General features: G+C 41.8%; 2 protein-coding genes and 1 pseudogene across 2 annotated transcripts in view; 1 reads left to right on the forward strand and 2 right to left on the reverse strand.

The window, feature by feature from the left end:
- LOC109462785 (S-adenosyl-L-methionine-dependent tRNA 4-demethylwyosine synthase-like) overlaps positions 1-5,353 on the reverse strand; it is a 10,596-nt gene extending 5,243 nt beyond the window's left edge. Inside the window, exons 1-10 of the mRNA XM_019759389.1 lie at positions 5,256-5,353; positions 4,175-4,317; positions 3,572-3,676; positions 3,236-3,340; positions 2,558-2,752; positions 2,122-2,296; positions 1,733-1,803; positions 1,370-1,480; positions 906-1,029; positions 249-420 (exon numbers count right to left, since the gene is read on the reverse strand). Coding sequence (XP_019614948.1) covers positions 249-420; positions 906-1,029; positions 1,370-1,480; positions 1,733-1,803; positions 2,122-2,296; positions 2,558-2,752; positions 3,236-3,340; positions 3,572-3,676; positions 4,175-4,317; positions 5,256-5,352 — 1,298 coding nt within the window. The 5' untranslated portion in view covers position 5,353. The remainder of the gene's footprint in view (positions 1-248; positions 421-905; positions 1,030-1,369; positions 1,481-1,732; positions 1,804-2,121; positions 2,297-2,557; positions 2,753-3,235; positions 3,341-3,571; positions 3,677-4,174; positions 4,318-5,255) is intronic.
- Positions 5,354-5,581: 228 nt separating this feature from the next.
- On the forward strand, positions 5,582-10,549 carry LOC109463239 (ribosome maturation protein SBDS-like). Its single transcript, XM_019759988.1, has 5 exons — positions 5,582-5,866; positions 8,281-8,410; positions 8,880-9,080; positions 9,537-9,710; positions 10,337-10,549. The coding sequence occupies exons 1-5, from the start codon at positions 5,739-5,741 to the stop codon at positions 10,460-10,462; spliced, it is 759 nt and encodes a 252-aa protein (XP_019615547.1). The 5' UTR covers positions 5,582-5,738; the 3' UTR covers positions 10,463-10,549.
- Positions 10,550-11,466: 917 nt separating this feature from the next.
- Positions 11,467-17,668, reverse strand: LOC109462854 (annotated as a pseudogene).
- Positions 17,669-18,849: the final 1,181 nt, after the last annotated feature.

Consider the following 18,849-nt stretch of genomic DNA (forward strand, 5'->3'; position numbering starts at 1 on the left):
GTTGCCCAAGTCCTACCTACCCCTACTCCACAAGGAGGCAAGGAGGCCAGAAGAGGCCGAAGATCCACACAAGTCTCGACCTAGCTATATAGTCTCGTGTTCTCGCGAGACTAGGTCACTCCGTGATCAAGATGTACAGTGGAAATCGAAAATTTGGAGGTATGTGTTTCTACCTTTCAAAAGAGTCACTGATTGAGGAATATACTACTAACCCTTTGTAGAAAGTTTCACAGCCTGTCAATTCTCACCTCCAACAGAAGACACACTTGTTGGCACATGCCAGGCTGGGGGTGGTCTCCATACACCTGTGGCTCTCAATGCCGTAGAAGGTGTGTTTGTAGCAGCCCCCCCTCCCCCGTAACATGGACTTGGTCCAGCGGCACAGTTTCACCCCTGAGTGGCTGCCAATCAACCTGTAACCTACATGTAGGAGTAAAAAAAGTGTGTGAGAGAATTTCTCATTTAAAGCAATTGTAACTACAATGTATATTACCTTGAAGTTCATAGAAGGAAAACATATTGTTTTTGCTCTGTTTCTTCTTCTTCTTCTCAAAACAAATTGGGTTAACCAGAGCTCTGTCACCATGATAACTGTACCAAACACCCTGTGGTGTTGAGTTACATTATGTAGCAAGTTGCATAACAGAGCTGGAGGGGCTGGCCACCATATAATATTATATGAATGTGTTTGAGTAAGAATAAACAGAGCAGTAGTTTGTTAGTCTAGACCACGTGATGAAGGTAAACATTATACATTTATTTTGCAAATGCTACCTTATTTTATTTTCTAGTTTTTTTTATGTCAGTTCATATTCAGCTCTCTCCTACACTGCCTAAGCCTTTTCTACTTTAAAAGGTCCTAGCCTGCTTCCTGTACAGTTTGAATGTAATCAGCCACAATCCACCTTGTTTTTCTAGAGCCTTCTTCAGAGCAGGTGTGATCATTTCTTTCGGCTCTCCTCCCTTCTTCTTGACTGTTATCTTCCTACGTCCTCTCCCTGCTGCTTCTTCCTCCTCTTGTCTCTGCTTCTATAGTGATGAAAAGACAAGTCACTATATTCAAGTAGGTATCTTAAAGAACAAATGCATGAAACTGAGGAGCTTGGGTGTACAAGCCTCCAACAAACTGTCAACATTTTCTATAAAAATCTTTCTTCACACATTTTTTTCTCTTCCACCTCTTAGCATGTAGTAGGGATTCTTTGTACTACATTGTAAGTAGAGTGATCATATGATTACATTCAACAAATCTGTTCTTACACATACAAAGATTGTGCTGCAGAAACTTTGACACTGTTAGACAAAAGCGCTAGAATTAGAAAGCACATTTGTCTTCTTAGTCTTCTTATATATGACAGGATGTCCCTACCTTAGCTTGTTTCATCTTACTCATGACAGCTCCTAGGTCCTCCACATCCACCAGTGCACCATCATCATCACTCAGGCTACCACCGTCATCACTGGAGCTTTCATACTGAACCTGCAAGAGGGAAACAAGGCAACCATCTAAACCACAATGCTTATGTGCCTATCTCTCTTGTACCATTTATCTTTGTATATTAAATAAGTACTCAGAGTACCAAATACAAATATCTAAAGTGATCTGTGATGGCCAGTTCTACTTACTTGAGTTGTGTGGTAATAGTGCCATAAAACTTTGGAAATCTGTTTATCTGAATGTATATGTAGGGCTTAAACTAAACTAAACTAAACTAAACTAAACTAAACTCACCTCCTTATCTTCACCTTGTTTATTGTCACTACCTTTGCACTGACAGGAATCTGTACTTTGTTTACAACAACCTGGAAATACAAGACATAGTGTCAGACACAGCAATTAGTAATAACAACAAACACAATAACAATAAAACAAACTAGTTGACCTCAGACCACACTCACCTCCCTGCTGTGATTGACAGAGCATGACCACACCCACCTCCCTGCTGTGATTGACAGGACATGTCCACACCCACCTCCCTGCTGTGATTGACAGGACCTGACAACACCCACCTCCCTGCTGTGATTGACAGGACATGTCCACACCCACCTCCCTGCTGTGATTGACAGGACATGACCACACCCACCTCCCTGCTGTGATTGACAGGACATGGCCACACCCACCTCCCTGCTGTGATTGACAGTTCCTGACAGCTCCCAGCATCTGGTTGCTCCACACAGTGAAGTCCTGCTCCAGACTACCATGTCTGCTGCCGGCCACGTTCTGGTCCCCCACCCCCCTGGGGAACACCTCCTGTGCCCCCAGGGTCTTCAGCCACTGCTCTAACTTCTTGCTGGCCTAAAATATGACATACAAACTTGTAGTAACTGTTCTAGGAACAAAAACCTTTATTTACATTCCCCCACACAAAAATTAATGATAAGAATGATTCACACTATAAATAATATAAATCCTAACCTGACAGCTACATAGTAGGCATGTGACATTTTGCAGTTCACATATATAATAGCTACAAGAAAGTCGGCATTAGAAATTCTTAAAAGGGCAGTAAGGCATTCTGAGATAGGAACCAGAAACTTCTGGTTTGTCATTCCTTACCTTGTTGAAGTTGTCTCCATACTCTGAACTCCCCAGCCCAAATACGGCATACTGAAGTTTCCCCAGAAGTGTCTTTGAGACCCTGAAGTCAGTGGCAGACTCCTCCAGCCACCTGCACACCCATGCTGCAGCCTCAGGCGGCTGGCCATCTGTGTATGTGGACAGTATGAAGACACAGATAGATCCTGCCTCCATCTGCAAATATAAGAAAAAAAAATATCTGAAGCTTTCAAAAAGCACTTTTATTAAGAAGCTAAGTATCCAATTTTTTTTATCATTGTCCATGAAAAAAAGGAAAGTGATCTCAAGTTTTAGGTCACTGAAAAGCTAATCTCCCACTGGTTGTGACAGACAAGACAGACACTATGTACAATATTTACAGGTTCATTGTACCAGGGAAATTCCCCTAGCTCTTCTTGAAAAGCACAACGAACAGTGGACCACAATGGGCTTAATGTCCTATCCTAAGAACTGAAACTCCTCCAGTAATATGCACGTCAGGTGAGTGACAATAGCCGGGATTTAAACTCCCAACCTCGTGGTCCAGAGGCAGGGTTGCTTTCCACTGGACTACTCACACTACATTCTCCAGTACAGCCATTGCATTGACATTGGCAGTTGAACACCAGTAAAACCTGTCCTAATACAACCAAACCAAACCATTTATAAAGCACAAACCTCCTCTGTGAATGTGTCCTCTGGGTCGGTCACCTTTGCAAGGTCAGTAACCCCACATGTCAGTCCTCTGTCCTGGGCTGCTGTATGAAGCAGCTCTGCAAAATGCTGAAAAGTGATACACATTTACTACTAATATCACATTAGTATATTTAGCTTAACGTGGACAAAAAATGCTTAGCATCAAAATAAGACACTTTGGAAAGTCTAAGATCAAGACAATCTTCATAACACTTCTGAGAAAAGGACAATATCTAATATACTACTATACATGTAGTTTCAATGGCATTTATGAGAACAAATTTACAACCCTTGAAGTTCAACAGATGGAAATGATACCTTGGCTGTCCCTGTCTGTGTGCCATAGAAAATCCTAAGATGTGGAGTCGGGATATCTTGAGTTGAGGTCTTGTAGCAAGCCACATCCTTATTAACATAGACAACCTACAAGAAAAAAGAGGGTTATTAAAAGGGTCTATCAATACATGTGTAGATATGTTCCACAGCATGAAACTTGGGTAAGGAGACCAAAATCTACTGTAAGGTCACACTAATTTAATCATTTGGCTCTTGGATTTGTCCACTTCATTTTTTTTCTGATTTGCAAATAAAAAGGATTCGGGTTCTGAATCAACTCCAAAATGCACATATTTTGGTCCAAACGGAAGAAAGCTCTTTGCCTTCCAAGCTGTTACAGTTTATCCATCTACACATTGGTTTGATTTAAAGGTTTTAAAATTCAAAAATTTATTCTCTGACTTACATGTATAAACAAGCCTGGTATGTTGAACTCAGGGCACTTTTGGGGGCTATCAGAGGATGCCAAGGTCTTTTTTTTCACCCTTACACTTCATATTTTTTCTGAAAAAAATCTGAGAAGCAACTAATCAAATTGGTGTGGCCATGGTGTGACCTAAGACAGTCCTGATGTTTGTGTATTACCTGTTCCTTGCTGTTCCCCCTGGTGTAGACTAGTCTGAGCAGCAGTAACAGATTCACCACCATGGCCAGTACCACAGCTGTGGGCATGTTCAGCAGTAGTCCCCACAGCCACTGTACCAGGGAGTACATGTCTCTTCTGTCAGCTGGGGAGTGCCAAGAAACATGATTACCTCCATGAAAAATGGACCTATTGTTTTTGCTGTGTCTGTGTGTCTGTTTGTCTGTGTGCGTGTTTGTGTTTCTGCACATTTGTAGTCAGCATAACTTCAGAACACCTTTATGAATTGTGATGATATTTGGTATGTTGATAGCTCGTAGGAAGACAAAACAAAGGTCAAATATGGGCCCCCTGGTGGCTGACCTTGGTACTGCAGCAGAACTTACAGTTGTATCATTTGTCCATGTTATGGTCTTGAATTTTTGCTGACAGATAACTTTTCCTGTCAGGATTAAGTGGTGTGTGTTTTGTCCCCCTTAACTATTTCATGGAGGTATGATGTCTCTGAATTCTTGTTTAACTTTGTCTTTCCAACCATTTTGTCTAAAGTAAATGTCTACATTCTAGTCTGAGAATGTACCATGTGTAAATATATCATGTCTGGACTTCTAAAAAATTGACCAGGTACTAGTATTAACATGTTTCTTGAGAATAAGTGATAACAGTTTAACATCCCACACTGTCAATAGTAGGTTCTAACTGTAAAGATTATGTCACCCCCAAATATGATGCCAACATCAGACTGGGTATTATTACGTTAATAACAATAATATGAGTATTGAAGTCTAGAAACATACACTGAAGCTATGACAAGCCTAGAGCTATTCAATTTCATGATTGCTGCAATGGTAAAACCTATGTTACATGCACACAGGGTGTTTTGTGCATGCAAAATAAGTGCATCATCATAAGTGCATAACAACATTATGCCATGGTCTATAATAATAGGGGGGAGTGGCCTAGATCTGTCCTATGTAATTTGTTACATCCAACTTCCAAGCAATACCACGAACCCAAGGCTTTTGCATGGGTAATTCCAACCACATCGCTGTGTATTCAGTTCTATATACCTCTAACTCTTACCTGTAGTAGTTTCAGGCGCCAACACAACTCCTGCCAGCAGCATAACAACATTTCCACACAACACTGCCACCAAAAACGTGTCTCTTCTTCCAGCCATGTTGATGCTTAAAACCGCGAACAAACGCTCAACAACAAAAAATATTTTTCTTCTCCCAATGAACACAGATACCATTTACCACTACATCTAACGCTATTTACTTAATATGCAAATATTTTATTAGCTAATTTGATGCTTTTAATTACTTCTAGCTATTAAAAATGGGTTATTAAAAACATATTGTAGATATTTTATGTTTCATTTTGATGCGATGTAGTGACCTTTGACATGCAGGGCAGTACTTCCGGATTGCGCCAGTGATTGCAACGACCAGCTGAGTTTTACAAATTTTGCAAACTTTCTCTGCCTTTCTGTTCCAAACTGCGACTTGACAGTCGCCTGGAGGTTTTCGAGGGTTCATTTTCTCTTCAGGTGAACTTTTAGAAATGTCGATATTCACGCCGACGAACCAGATTCGACTGACGAACGTCGCAGTCGTGAGACAGAAGAGGGCAGGGAAAAGATTCGAGATCGCCTGTTACAAAAACAAGGTGATGGGATGGAGAAGTGGTGTGTAAGTACGCGCGTTGTTTTTCTGTTAGGGTAGGAAATTTAACAGAAACAAACAGTTTTGGCAAGCAGGTCAGACAATACTAGCTAATTTGCAGGGAAGGGGCGTGTCACATATAAATAGAACATGTCTGCAATTGCAGCCACTTTTCTGGCTTGGTGCCAGTTTGCATTATTAATATTACAAACGTAGACGTGACAGAGATCTTATACACCATTGACAATTATTATATCAAGATGATTAATACGTTATACCATAACAGACCGTATCCATACTTCCCCTGTTTATAATAGGGCAATCAAATTTATGACATTCTATTTAATGTCCTTGGGACAAATTCAATTTCATATTCAAGATTCAAGATTCAAGATGGATTTATTGGTTCTTCGCAGTTAAAAACAACTGAATTGTAGACCAATTTACAAAACATTGGTATATTAAAAACTACAGGTTTGCAATCAATATCAATATAGGCGTACGATTACCAAACCAATAAAAATACATGTTCCATACATTATTCATTATTATAAATTTCCCGGACAACATTTGATACGGAACCAGTGTACTACATATTAGAAAAACAACAGTCAGGGGTTCAGTCCATGGTTATTAAGGAGCTGGACCATAAACGGTATGGGCGAGTTCTTGTATCTATTCGTTCTTGCTCTCGGACAGTCTAGCATCTCGCTGTTTCTAGTGCTACGGCCAGTTATTTGTGATCTCTGTGGAGGTAGCCAGACTCTGTACTCTGACCTCACAAGTGTCCTAGCGAACTTCACACACAACAGTTCTCTTCTCTCGGCAAGTGATGACAATCCGAGGTGTTGTAGTGCGTTGTCATATCCTGTGTAGGTGGTTCCCAGGATGATGCGGCAAGCCCGCCTTTGAACACGCTAAAGGCTGCGTTCCTGGGCTTTAGTGAGGGCAGGAGTCCAGGCAGGGGCTGCATACTCCAGGATAGGTCTAATATATCCTGTGTAAATGGTTGTGAGGTCACTGTGGGAGACGTTGAACCTTTTGAGACGTTTTAGGAAGTAGAGCTTTCTAGACGCTTTCCCCACCATGTGATTGACCTGTTTATCCCAGTGAAGGTTGTTTTGGAGGATCACGCCAAGTACTTTCAGACAAGGTACGACAGGGAGAGTCACGTCATCGATTTGTAGCGGTGGCAGCAGTGGTGGATTCCGGGAAAAGGTCACATGCATGACGAGGCATTTACTACTGTTCAACAACATGTGATTTCTCTTGGACCAGGTGTTTAAGTCATCAAGGTCATTTTGTAGGCTGGACGGCTGATTGAGTCTTCTAGTCTCCAACAAGTTCATGTCATCGACGTACTTCCACGCGGGGCTGTTGGCGTCATGACAAGCATCGTCGATTAACACTAGGAACAGTACAGGTCCGAGCAGTGTCCCTTGTGCCACTCCACACGACAAGTATTCCCATCCGGATAGAGCCCCACGGTAGCGAACGACTTGTCGCCTTCTGGTGATAAAGTCGCATATCCACGGTAGTAGTTCAGGTCTCAGTCCTTTGTGTATCAGCTTTGTTATCACTGTGCTGTGGTGCACTCTATCAAAGGCTTTGGAAAAATCCGTAGCCAAGATAGAACAGGAAGTGGAGGGTTTATCCGTTGCCTTGCAGAGACTGTCGATCAGGCTGACAATGGCATGTACAGTTGAGCGCCCTTTCAAGCTTCCAAACTGTCGTTTGTCGAATTCAATGTCATTTAAGATCCATTTCAATGCAAAGTATTCAGCGATCTTGGAAAACTGTGAGGTAAGGGAAATTGGTCTTAATTGGTCGAGTGTCGGTGGTTGGGATTTAGGGATGGGCACGACAACTGCCTCTTTCCACTGGGCAGGCACAATACCCTCTGCAAAGGAGGCGTTAAGGATATGGCAGAAGGGAGCGCTAAGTTCGCAGGCGAACTCGCGTAGTAACTTTGGAGGAAAGTTGTCAGGGCCGGGTGCTTTACTTGTCTTGACCGCCAGGAGTCGCTTGTATACATCCCAAACCTGGAGGGTAGGTAACTCCTGGGGGGCAGGTAGAAAAGTAGGTAGCGAGGTGAGGTCAAGTGCAGGAAGGGCTTGGGATATCCCAGCAAACTCATATCAAATTTCTTGGGAAGCATAATATAAGGCTATAATGGAGTCGATAACACATATATTAGTTATGAGGAATATGCATAATATGACGTGTAGAAGCACAAATGTACTGTGAAGCAATTAAGTTGGTATTGTTTAATGATGTTGATATGATATTTGGTTTGTTTGTTTTGTTCAAAATAGGACACATGCAAATCTTGAATGGATGAAATATGCGCAAGTGGAATATTCTATTTGATCTGACTGTTTCATTGAACTGACAAGATAAAGCAGCTTTTTCATATCTTACTATCCTTGTATATTTTTCAGAGAGAAAGACATAGATGAAGTTCTTCAAACCCACACTGTGTTCACAAATGTGTCCAAGGGGGAGGTGGCCAAGAAACAAGACATGGTGAAGGCCTTTGGCACAGAGGACCAGACAGAGATCTGTAAACAGGTAAGTCAATACATCCCTTCATTAGACTTGTGTAAAAACAATGTAGTAACATACTAGTAATGTATTGAACGTGGCAGTGTTCTAGCCTGATCATCATCTCATTCTCAATTTTCTTTTGCATCATGTCAAGCACCAAAGGCACAACAATCCTAGGGGGTCTGGTAGCACGCTGCCCTGTGAGAATTTTGAAATCTTGATACTCTAAAATACTATTTCCTATAGGACAAATTTTGCTGGTAGATTTTTAGCTTAGATTAATGACATCTCTTTTCACTCTGATTTTGTCCATCAGAGATGACAGATTGGGCAAAATTTTGTCCCTCATGCAAATTGACGTAAAGGCAGATGCTGGATGCAATTTTTCTGCCCTTGTAGATATTTTCAAACATTTGTTCAAACCAGTTCAGTAGAAACAAAATTTCCAAGCAGTAGTAACTGCAATTAAATAACAAATATTTCTCATTTCTAGATTTTGAAGAAAGGTGAGCTGCAGGTATCTGAGAAGGAGCGTCAGGCCCAGCTGGAGTCCATGTACAAGGACATCGCTACGCTGGTTGCAGACATGTGCGTCAACCCGGACACAAAGAGACCGTACACCGTCGGGCTGATTGAGAAGGCCATGAAGGACGTGCACTTCTCTGTCAAACCAACCAGGAACACTAAACAACAGGTGTGTGCTGTTCTTGTATTCATCTTCCCAATGAAGGGAAAGAGAAATAGTTTTACTGTTTCTTGGGTCTTTGCTCAGGTTCTGCTATTACATGGTAGCTGTGACCAAACATTTGTCCAGAAGATAAGTTTTTTTTACAGTTTAAGCCTGGTTACCAGACCTATTTTAGCTCCCAAAACTATAGCCTGGTTACCAGACCTAGTGTAGCTCCCAAGTCTGCGGAGAGGATATAGACTCGGGAGCTAAAATAGGTCTGGTAACCAGGCTATAGTTTTGGGAGTTAAAGGAGGTCTGGTAACCAGGCTATAGTTTTTGGCTTTGTAGTACTAGTAATTATCCAACTACACATACAGCAGCAGTAACGTGATATGTTATTTATCAAACACAGCAGTAACTTGGTATGGTACTTCTCCAGTTTCCCATCATGTTTTGTCCTAATAAATTTCCCCTCTGCAGGCTCTGGAAGTGATCAAGAAGTTGAAGGAGACAGAGACCATCAACATTGAGCGCGCTCAGATGCGTATCAAGGTCACGGTTCCACAGAGAGAGGCGAAGAAGGTGCGGACAAAGCTGACCAAGATCGCCAAGAAGGTGGAGGGGGAGAACTGGGAGGATGATGAGTTCAATATGGTGAGGAACAAGTCTGGTACTTTTATCTCTTCCTAATCAGTATGCCACTGCAGCTGGTACAGTAGTGTCTTTTCTATGGTTATTTTAGCCTTCATAGTTTCTGCCGGCTCCCTTTTGTCGCTGGCTACCATGGAACTTTGCGTGGGGATAAAGTCTCGGTGCCATCCTACAGAGTTACTCCCGGCTCTCTTGACACTGGCTACTAGTATTCAAAAATGGGGAGCCAGCAGTGGTAACTATGAGAATGGCACCCAGCCTATGGTTGTCTGTAGCTACAAGCATTAATACATTCAGTTCTATACTGCTATTCTTATCAAGACTGGTGGGTTCTTAAACATGTTGCTGGTGTGACTTTTTAAACTGATACAAATGTACTAGCAAATTTTAATGTACCGGACCATGCAAATTTGAGTTCAGAAATCCAACTGTCAGGTTTCACCTTAAAGTGAAGATCTTGTGATATAGACGTCCAAATGTAGCATTGTTGAGTATGAGACCACATCATGCAATGATATACAGTGTATAATGATTTATTTGTGTGTGTGTGTGTGTGTGTGTGTGTGTGTGTGTGTGTGTGTGTGTGTGTGATGATCATATTTTGCATTCCGATGCCCCCCTCCCCCTAGGTTGCCCTGATGGACCCTGGGTGTTTCCGTGAGGTGGATGAGCTCATCAGAGTAGAGACTAAAGGGAAGGGCAGCATGGAGCTGCTCAGTCTGAAGGAGGTGGAGGAGGGAGATGAAAAATTCTGAAGGAAAGATCCCCCCTTGGTACAAGTGGAACCATCCATTAACCAACTGTTGACAACATAGAAGGAAAAGTTCTTCCTAAGCATTTAACATGTACAATGCAGTGAAATGAGCAATTATAACTGCCATTCAGCACAACATGCCAGCTTTGCAAATGGCAAGCAAACTGTCGCAAGCCACCAGAAGTCCAACTAGGCAAGAAGTGGCAGTCGGTTATATCACACAGAGCGACATGTGAAAACTGAACAATTTATACCTAAATGTAACTGCCTTTTGAAGCTCATGGCATAATCTACAAAAGCTTTGTTGTCATTTGTAGTTAGCAAATTATGTTAACATATGTTTGCTATAAAGAAGCAAACTGATATGTAAAGCTACTACATGTAACGTTAAAGTTTGATAGATTATGATATATAACAGATCCATGGCAGCTGTGCTTTTGCTTTAAGAATACATTTTGCATATGTTTATCTGTAGAAACACCAGATAGATCTAAACGTTATATATACACTACTAGTACATGTTACAATAGTATGCTTTTTCTATCACTTTACATATTGCGTGTTATCATGCAATGAGCCTTTGGGCACAAATGTGCAAAAGAGAGAGAGAGACAGGCCTTGAAAACTCATCACACCCATTAATACAATTACTACTGTGCAGCTATGTAAACACAATCATTGTATCACAGATACAATCATTATTATGTTAAAAATTCATGATGTAATTGTACATGTTGCCATGATGAGTATAATGGACACCTTACAGAGCTAATTTGTGTACAGGCCCAAATAGATAATACAAGAGAAAGTCCTAACGTTTTAGGACAGGTTGGGGATGGGAATCAAAGGTGGAATTTACACAAGGGAAATGTCCATACACCATTTAAGCCCCTGTCACACATAGCTGAATATGGCCTCCCCAAACACGGCCAACTCCAGGGCTACTATTCTGCTGCAGCAGCCAAATGATTCAAAATGTTTAAAACATTCGGGTATCGACTGGATTTTGACCACAGTTAGCTGGTGGATAGCTGGTGTTCGGAGCAGTGGTAGGGTCTTGGTTGGCAGTCAAATGTGACTCAAATTTAACTCTTATTCGATTTGATTTCTATAGAGAAATAGGTGTGGTCTACATCTGGTTAGACTGCTCTCAAACTTCAGGCAACGTTGCAATTGGTTGGCTGGTGTTCGTGGGAAGGTTCTGAATGTGTGACAGGGGCTTTAAACAGGTCCTGCACGAGTTGGGTTCGGCCCAGGGCCTGGAGTCTTCCTGTCCGACAGCCACGTCAGGAGGCGACAGCGGAGCAGGTACAGCCCGTAGAACAGCAGGTGGAACAGCGGGAGGGCCACCAGCACGAACCCGAGCACAGCCGCTGACGACACGGCCGGCTTGCTGAATTAAAAAAGGAAAAGAAAACATATGCAAGAAACTCAAGTCACTGACGAAAAGTAGTGGATGCTACTAGAAACGTCTGACAGTTTTAAAAATCTATCCACTTGCTTGAGCAACAATTTCCTTGTGTATCTCATATTCTCATTACCTGGACATCTAACCTTCATCGACGACATGCAATGTAAGAAACTGATTTCATGCGCGTATTTGTACATCATGTCTGTATATTAAAATTTCCTTTGCTCAAAAAGATACGTGTCCACATTATGATCTTAAAGGAAAAAGGTTTGTAAGTCTGCTTTTAGTTTTAGATACACGGGGGCTAAATGAGGGCCCGCTTTATGAAATTTAGATCATATTATACATTTGTACACAGCGACTTGGCAGGCTTTGGGTTAGATGACAACTACATTGTACCTGAAATCTAGGAACCAGTAGACAACAGTACCAGTCACGGCCCAGCGAATGGAGTACAGAACGATATACGCCACACCGAACAGTACAGGGTAGAGTGCGTGAAAAACTCGGACAGGTACTCCGCAAACCAGCACGTCAACCAACACGAAAACTGTGTTCAGGATGTGGGTGGTGAAGTCTTTGAAGTTGTAGTGTCCGTCAGAGAGGAACCCACAGAAACCAATGGTTACTATGATAGCAGGGGAGTAAGCCATGTTCATGAGAAGCCATTGAACTTTGTAAAACCAACGGAGGTTGTTCTGTGTTGTTGTATTTTGATCTGTGTTAGACTGGTTCGCAGACTCTCGGTCGCGATCGGTATTCGTCGGCTGAACAGACGAACGTGCCCGGAAAAGTCCGAAGCAGGTGACGACGGCCGACCACAAGAAGTGAGCGGTCAGGACGTAGTATCCATAGTAGGTGGCGTAAAAGAGATAGTTTTCGGTTGTGGCGTATTTTGGTAGAAGCCATGTGGTCAGGAACCCCAGGCAAAATGTTGCCATGACCAGTCGGTACACTAGAAACGGTACCTGGGTCCTCAACCACTGTACGGACATATCAGTACATATTAACAAGAATCTGTGCGACATATTTTCTATTAGACAGATATGTGAACACGACAGAAATAAAATACGCAGCGAAAATCTTTTTCCTTTTCAAATTTCCTGCACTCTGATTGAAACATTATATAGTAGTTCTGATAACTAAATTGTTGCAGATGGAATTTCGGAAACACAAACAAAATTTCCACCAAATATTGTGAGGAAGACAACTGGCAAAACAAATCTTTCTCGATAATTCATACTTTGATGAAAATACTAAAAGGTATCGATAGGTTTACATGTTTTCAAGTAGATCTTTAACTCCTTAATATTTGTTTTTTTCATGGAGGCTCTTACGCTTCTGAAGTAGCAGTAAAAGTAACAATGACTTACTTACCGGTGTGGTGTAGAAGATGTCTTCCCGATCATGTCTCAAGAGGAACGACCTGAAACGGAGTTCTTCACGACACGGCACCATGTTGAACCTCCACCTTCCGCCAAATACTTGAAAAACGCACGGTAACACCACGGGTAGTTTGAGTGAGCTTACCTCAAAATATTCAATACATCCTTGGCCCGTAGAAGTTAAATTTGATGAAATTTAAACCTCTTTCCTTCACCGTATTAAAGCTAGGATCAAACTTTCCATTTGGTGAATGATGAAAATTTCAGTAGTCCTTATGGTTTGCTATATACTTTTCCGAATTCAGCATAAACTGATGCGTGCGTTTCCAGATATCTTTCAATAGACTGAACCTCATTTAGTACTATATATAGTATAATGAGACGTATTCCGCGATTGGCTGACCTGTCTCTCTGCACATGTTATGTAGCAAAACAATACGTGTTTGGACGCTGGTATACGAGCCATTTGACACCTTAATGGATGGAAACTTTGTTTTTGACGTTATAATGATACTCCTTTGAAAGCCATTAGGCTAATTGTTATGTTGTAGGACCATGTTGATTTGATTGTATGGATGACGTCCGCGCGCGCATGAATTTTCGTCCGTTTCCAAAAAAAGTTTTTGACCTTTCCAAAAAAAGTTTTTGACCATTTACTGTAAGTTGTACAAAGTACCTGCAAAATGAGCAAATATATGCCGTGAATTAAAACAGAAACATTCTACTGTTGCTAAGAACAACACAACTCTGTCTGCACTTCCAGTTGTTTTAATAAAGATTGAATTGATTGAAATTATTTATTCGCGTTTTGAAAGGCGGACGTAGACTAAGATACAGAGTACTATCGTTGCCTTAAATGCCATGTATGGCATGACAGTTTCTTATTTGCACTATATTGATGCAAGATGTAAGAGTACATTCATTGAATTAAAGGAAGGAAATATTCCTAATACATATGGCACATATAACATTTTGCATTTGCTCATGCGAAACCTAATCTATTGCATTATATAGATTATCATATATTATAAATCATTGCTGCAACCCACGTATGCAACACAGGAAACTAATCCCAGTGGAATACCATATATTTCAAACAAACAAGCAAACAAACAAACAAAATTTAAACAATTATGGTAAGGTCTATGCCATTCAATTTTACACAGGTTTGATATGATACAATGCTGAAGAATAGTTCTCAAAAGGGTTCCAAAATATGTACAAGCGAAGTAACGTAGATAGTACAAGTACAACAATGAGGCCATTGCATTTTCTGACATAAAGTGCGTACATAAACCATATTCACTTACGTAATCTTAATCAAACCTGTCAAGCTGGTGGCAAACTCATAGTTAAGAACACTGCCGTGTTTTGCAACAGCTATTTATTTTAAAGCTTTTAGATAATTTCCACATCCAACACACAAGAAAACAAGAGTTCCACGATCTCATACCTTCGCAAAATGGTGTTAACCATTCCGACTAACGAAATCGTACATTTTTCTCATTATGAGAATAAGATCCTCATTTCATTTCCATCATTTATTATAATATCAGTTGTTCATATTCTCCACACAATGACAGCCTTATCCTAAAAGAGAAGGCTATTCTAGCGCTTCCCCATAAATTATGCGAAGGAGGTCATGGTTTCAATAAATTATGTTTATTGATGTTCACCTTCACTTAATTTCCAAACGCGGCAATTATGAACTGCCTCGCAGTTAGCTACTATGAAATTATAGCAATTTTTCCATCAATTATGCAAATAAGGTCTTCATTCACATAATCTATATGTCTGTTCTATAACTAAAACGTAGGTGCTCTGCCCATGCGCCGCAGGAAGGCCTGTTCCTCCCTCTCTCCCTGCAGCTTCTTCTCGTACATGCGCACCAGGACACACCTGAGGCGGTACAGCCCGTACAGGAACAGGTGTGACAGCGGCACGGCCAGCAGGATCAGCCCCACACACGCACCGGCAGCCAGCCCAGGGTCACCGCTGCCGAAAGAACGGAAACTGTCAGTCCTCAAAATCCTGTCACGCAGTCAGAACCTTCTCCCGACCTAGTCTCCACTAGACTAACAACGCGGGTTCAAAAACAGTAAAATTTACAATGTAACGAAATAGTGATATTATAATTGGTCAAAGGAGTTAATTAGCCTTTTGCCGCCCGCCCCGGAGAAATAACCCTCCCGCACATGTTATGCGGACTGACTAATTTCCTTTTTTCCAAATTCTACGATCCGTACCCCCGTAGGAAGGCCTGGTGGAGGCCAAGGTTGGCTGAAGTTCTGGAGCAGTCTAATTGCTGACCTACCCCCGAACACCAGCCAACCGATGGCCGATGGCGAACCTCCCATCCACACCAGAATGTTTTTAATACTTTTAAACATTCGGCGAGCGCAGCTGAACAGTAGCCGAATATCAACCAACCACAGCCGACTTGCTCCCGATCTACTCCTAAACGTGGTCGGTGGGCTTTTGAAGGGTGAATAAATCGTAGAAATCGCACTGTGCAAAAGGGGGTTATTTCCAGACATATTTGAAGTTCAAATATTCCTGGACATGTTGCATATTGGGACTGTGTCCGGAAAAGGGGTTCGATACTTATCGTATCCAGCTATATCCTGAGTCCGGAATTGTTTTGTTGCATATCCGGACATATACGACTTTCATATTTTCACAGATACGGCCTAAAAATTTCTCGGCGGGGAAATGGAGCTTCTCTGGCCGGCTACCTTCTCTGGCCAATTAATACCCTTTTTAGGCCGATTTCTACGATTTATTCACCCCGCAAAAGAAGTTTGGTGGAGACTAGGGTGAGTTAGGTATTAGCATTAGGCATTGAATATTAAGTTTTTTTTTCTTTCCCTTATCAGACATATAGCTTCATTTGAGAGGCACACGTCTGAAGAGTCTGACCTGAAGTCTATGACGCTGTAGATGTAAGGATTTCCCTTGGCGTCCTTCCCGCCCGCGGCCCAGTAGATCACCGCGAAGATGACGTACGTCAGCCCGAAGCACAACGGGTAGACCACGTGCAGCAGACGGACGTGGATACCGCACACCATGATGTCCAGAAGCGCCACCACGGCGTTCAGGATGTGAACTGCAACGTCCTGCCGGGACAAGTCATATTCGCATAGGTTGATTGATTTACCCATAATGTTCCTTAAAATTACTATGGTGACAGACATCAACAAAAGAGGCCATTGGCCAGGTCAGAGGTTAGTGTTTGGAACAGAAGAAGAGGAAGAAGAAATGGAGCAAAAACAATATGTTTTCCTTCGATAAACATAATTACATGATAAGTCTGATACGTTAGTATGGTATTGACAAATACAATAATATTGAAAACAAGCAACCGTTTTCCGTCAGCGACATCGAATATTTGCCTCACAGATACAAGGGGGAACGGTTTGGGATTTTGGGACTTGGTGCAATTGACACTGAGTGTGCAAACAACCGTTGTGCAATTAATTGCCTTCTAATGTATATGCCGTATGCTCTGAGATAGGGTTGATTCAAACTACTACATTACAAGAAGGGCAAGAAGATTGAGCTTGAAAATCCAGTTTTGCAGGCCTGAAATTGCATTGAATGCTTTTTTAAATCTCTTACCTGGAAGCTGAACTCCCCCTTGATGACGAGTCCATTGTACACGAACAGGACGAAAAACGCCACGGTGAAACTCATGTTGAAGAGCAGCCACTGGACCTGGACGTACCAGGGAAGACGACCGCCTTCGGTTGGTTTCTCTTCCCCCTCGGTTTCTTTCGGCAGCGGAACGACTTCGGACGATTGCTTCCGACAGTGGTCGACGCAGGCGTGGACGAGCGCCCAGATGAAGTAGACGACGAGCAGCAGGTAGCCCCAGTTGTCGGCCTTGGTGAAGTAGAGCGTGTCTCGGCTGAAGGAGTCGTACAGGTGCCAGATCAGGAACACCACCAGGAACACCGTGAAGAACCCTCGGAACGCGATGTAGGCAGCACGGCTCTTACCCCACTGTGGAACACCAAGACGGTACATCAATATATGTATAAGTTTATTTACAAATTCATGCCCTAGGGCTAATGCTACACATACAATGTAGGTAGTACATACAACGTACACACATGTGAAACAAGTGACTATTCCATTCAGAACAAGTTACTATTCGATTCAGAATACAATCAAAACTTTTTGTGTTTTACTTCTTTTTTGGAAGCTTTGGAAGACGACGTGTCCCATTTTTTCTGCAATGAGTGGGTTTTGATAGGTAAGCAGGATTGTAGTTTTTCTTTCGTCAGTAATATTCAATTAGATTTGGACCTTCTGGACGATATAAATATTTACTTACTGCTGACTGGACGAAGTCGTCCTGCTTCGCATTTCTGAACAGAATGTTTTCACACTTTCCACCACAGAACCCCATCTCGTCACAGTCGGACTAGTCGTTAGCAAATGTGTTATCTTCCCCTGCACCAATCTGAAAATACATGTAATGTAATGATTAAGTTCTGGAGGGTTAGTAGAAACATACCTACATGCAGTTAAATAACGGTTGAAAATATTGGCGAGGCCACAGCAATGCACAAGTATATGAAGATCTAGATAACGCGTTATTTCAGAGTAACACCACCCTTAACGAACGCGACGCTGTACTAGATGACGCGTTATTTCAGAATAAGACCCCTAACGATAACGCATTATTTCAGTATGACACTCCTAACGATAACGCGTTATTTCGGAACGACGCGTTATATATATGAATAACAGCCCTAACGACAACGCGTTATTTCAGAATAACACCCTAACCATAACGCGTTATTTCAGAATAACAACCCTAACGATAATGCGTTATTTCGGAATAACACCCTTAACGATAAAGTATTATTTTAGAATGACACTCCTAAGGAAAACGCGTTATTTCAGAAAGCCACTCCTTACGAAAACGCGTTATTTCGGAACGACACTCCTGACGATAACGCGTTATTTCAGAACAACACTCCTATAAAATAACGCGTTATTTCAGAACGATACTCATAACGATAACGCGTTATTTCAGAACGATACTCATAACGATAACGCGTTATTTCAGAACGATACTCATAACGATAACGCGTTATTTCAGAACGATACTCATAACGATAACGCGTTATTTCAGAACGATACTCATAACGATAACACGTTATTTCAGAACAACACTCCTATAACAATAACGCGTTATTTCAGAATGACACTCCTAACAATAACGCGTTATTTCGGAACGACACTCCTATAACAATAACGCGTTATTTCAGAATAACACTCCTAACAATAACGCGTTATTTCGGAACGACACTCCTATAACAATAACGCGTTATTTCAGAATAACACTCCTAACAATAACGCGTTATTTCGGAACGACACTCCTATAACGATGACGCGTTATTTCAGAATGACACCCCTAACGATAACGCGTTATTTCAGAATGACACTCCTAACGAACGTGACGCTGTGTTATTATACGGGACAGACTGAGTAATTTTCATAATAGTTTGTTGATTAGAACGTCCGCATCAATTATTCAAACCGGCTTATTTTGATGACAACAGCCGGAGATTACGTCAGACG

Source organism: Branchiostoma belcheri, unplaced genomic scaffold (genome assembly GCF_001625305.1).
Source record: "Branchiostoma belcheri isolate BF01 breed outbred unplaced genomic scaffold, Haploidv18h27 scaffold1, whole genome shotgun sequence".
NCBI classification, from domain to species: Eukaryota; Metazoa; Chordata; class Leptocardii; order Amphioxiformes; family Branchiostomatidae; genus Branchiostoma; species Branchiostoma belcheri.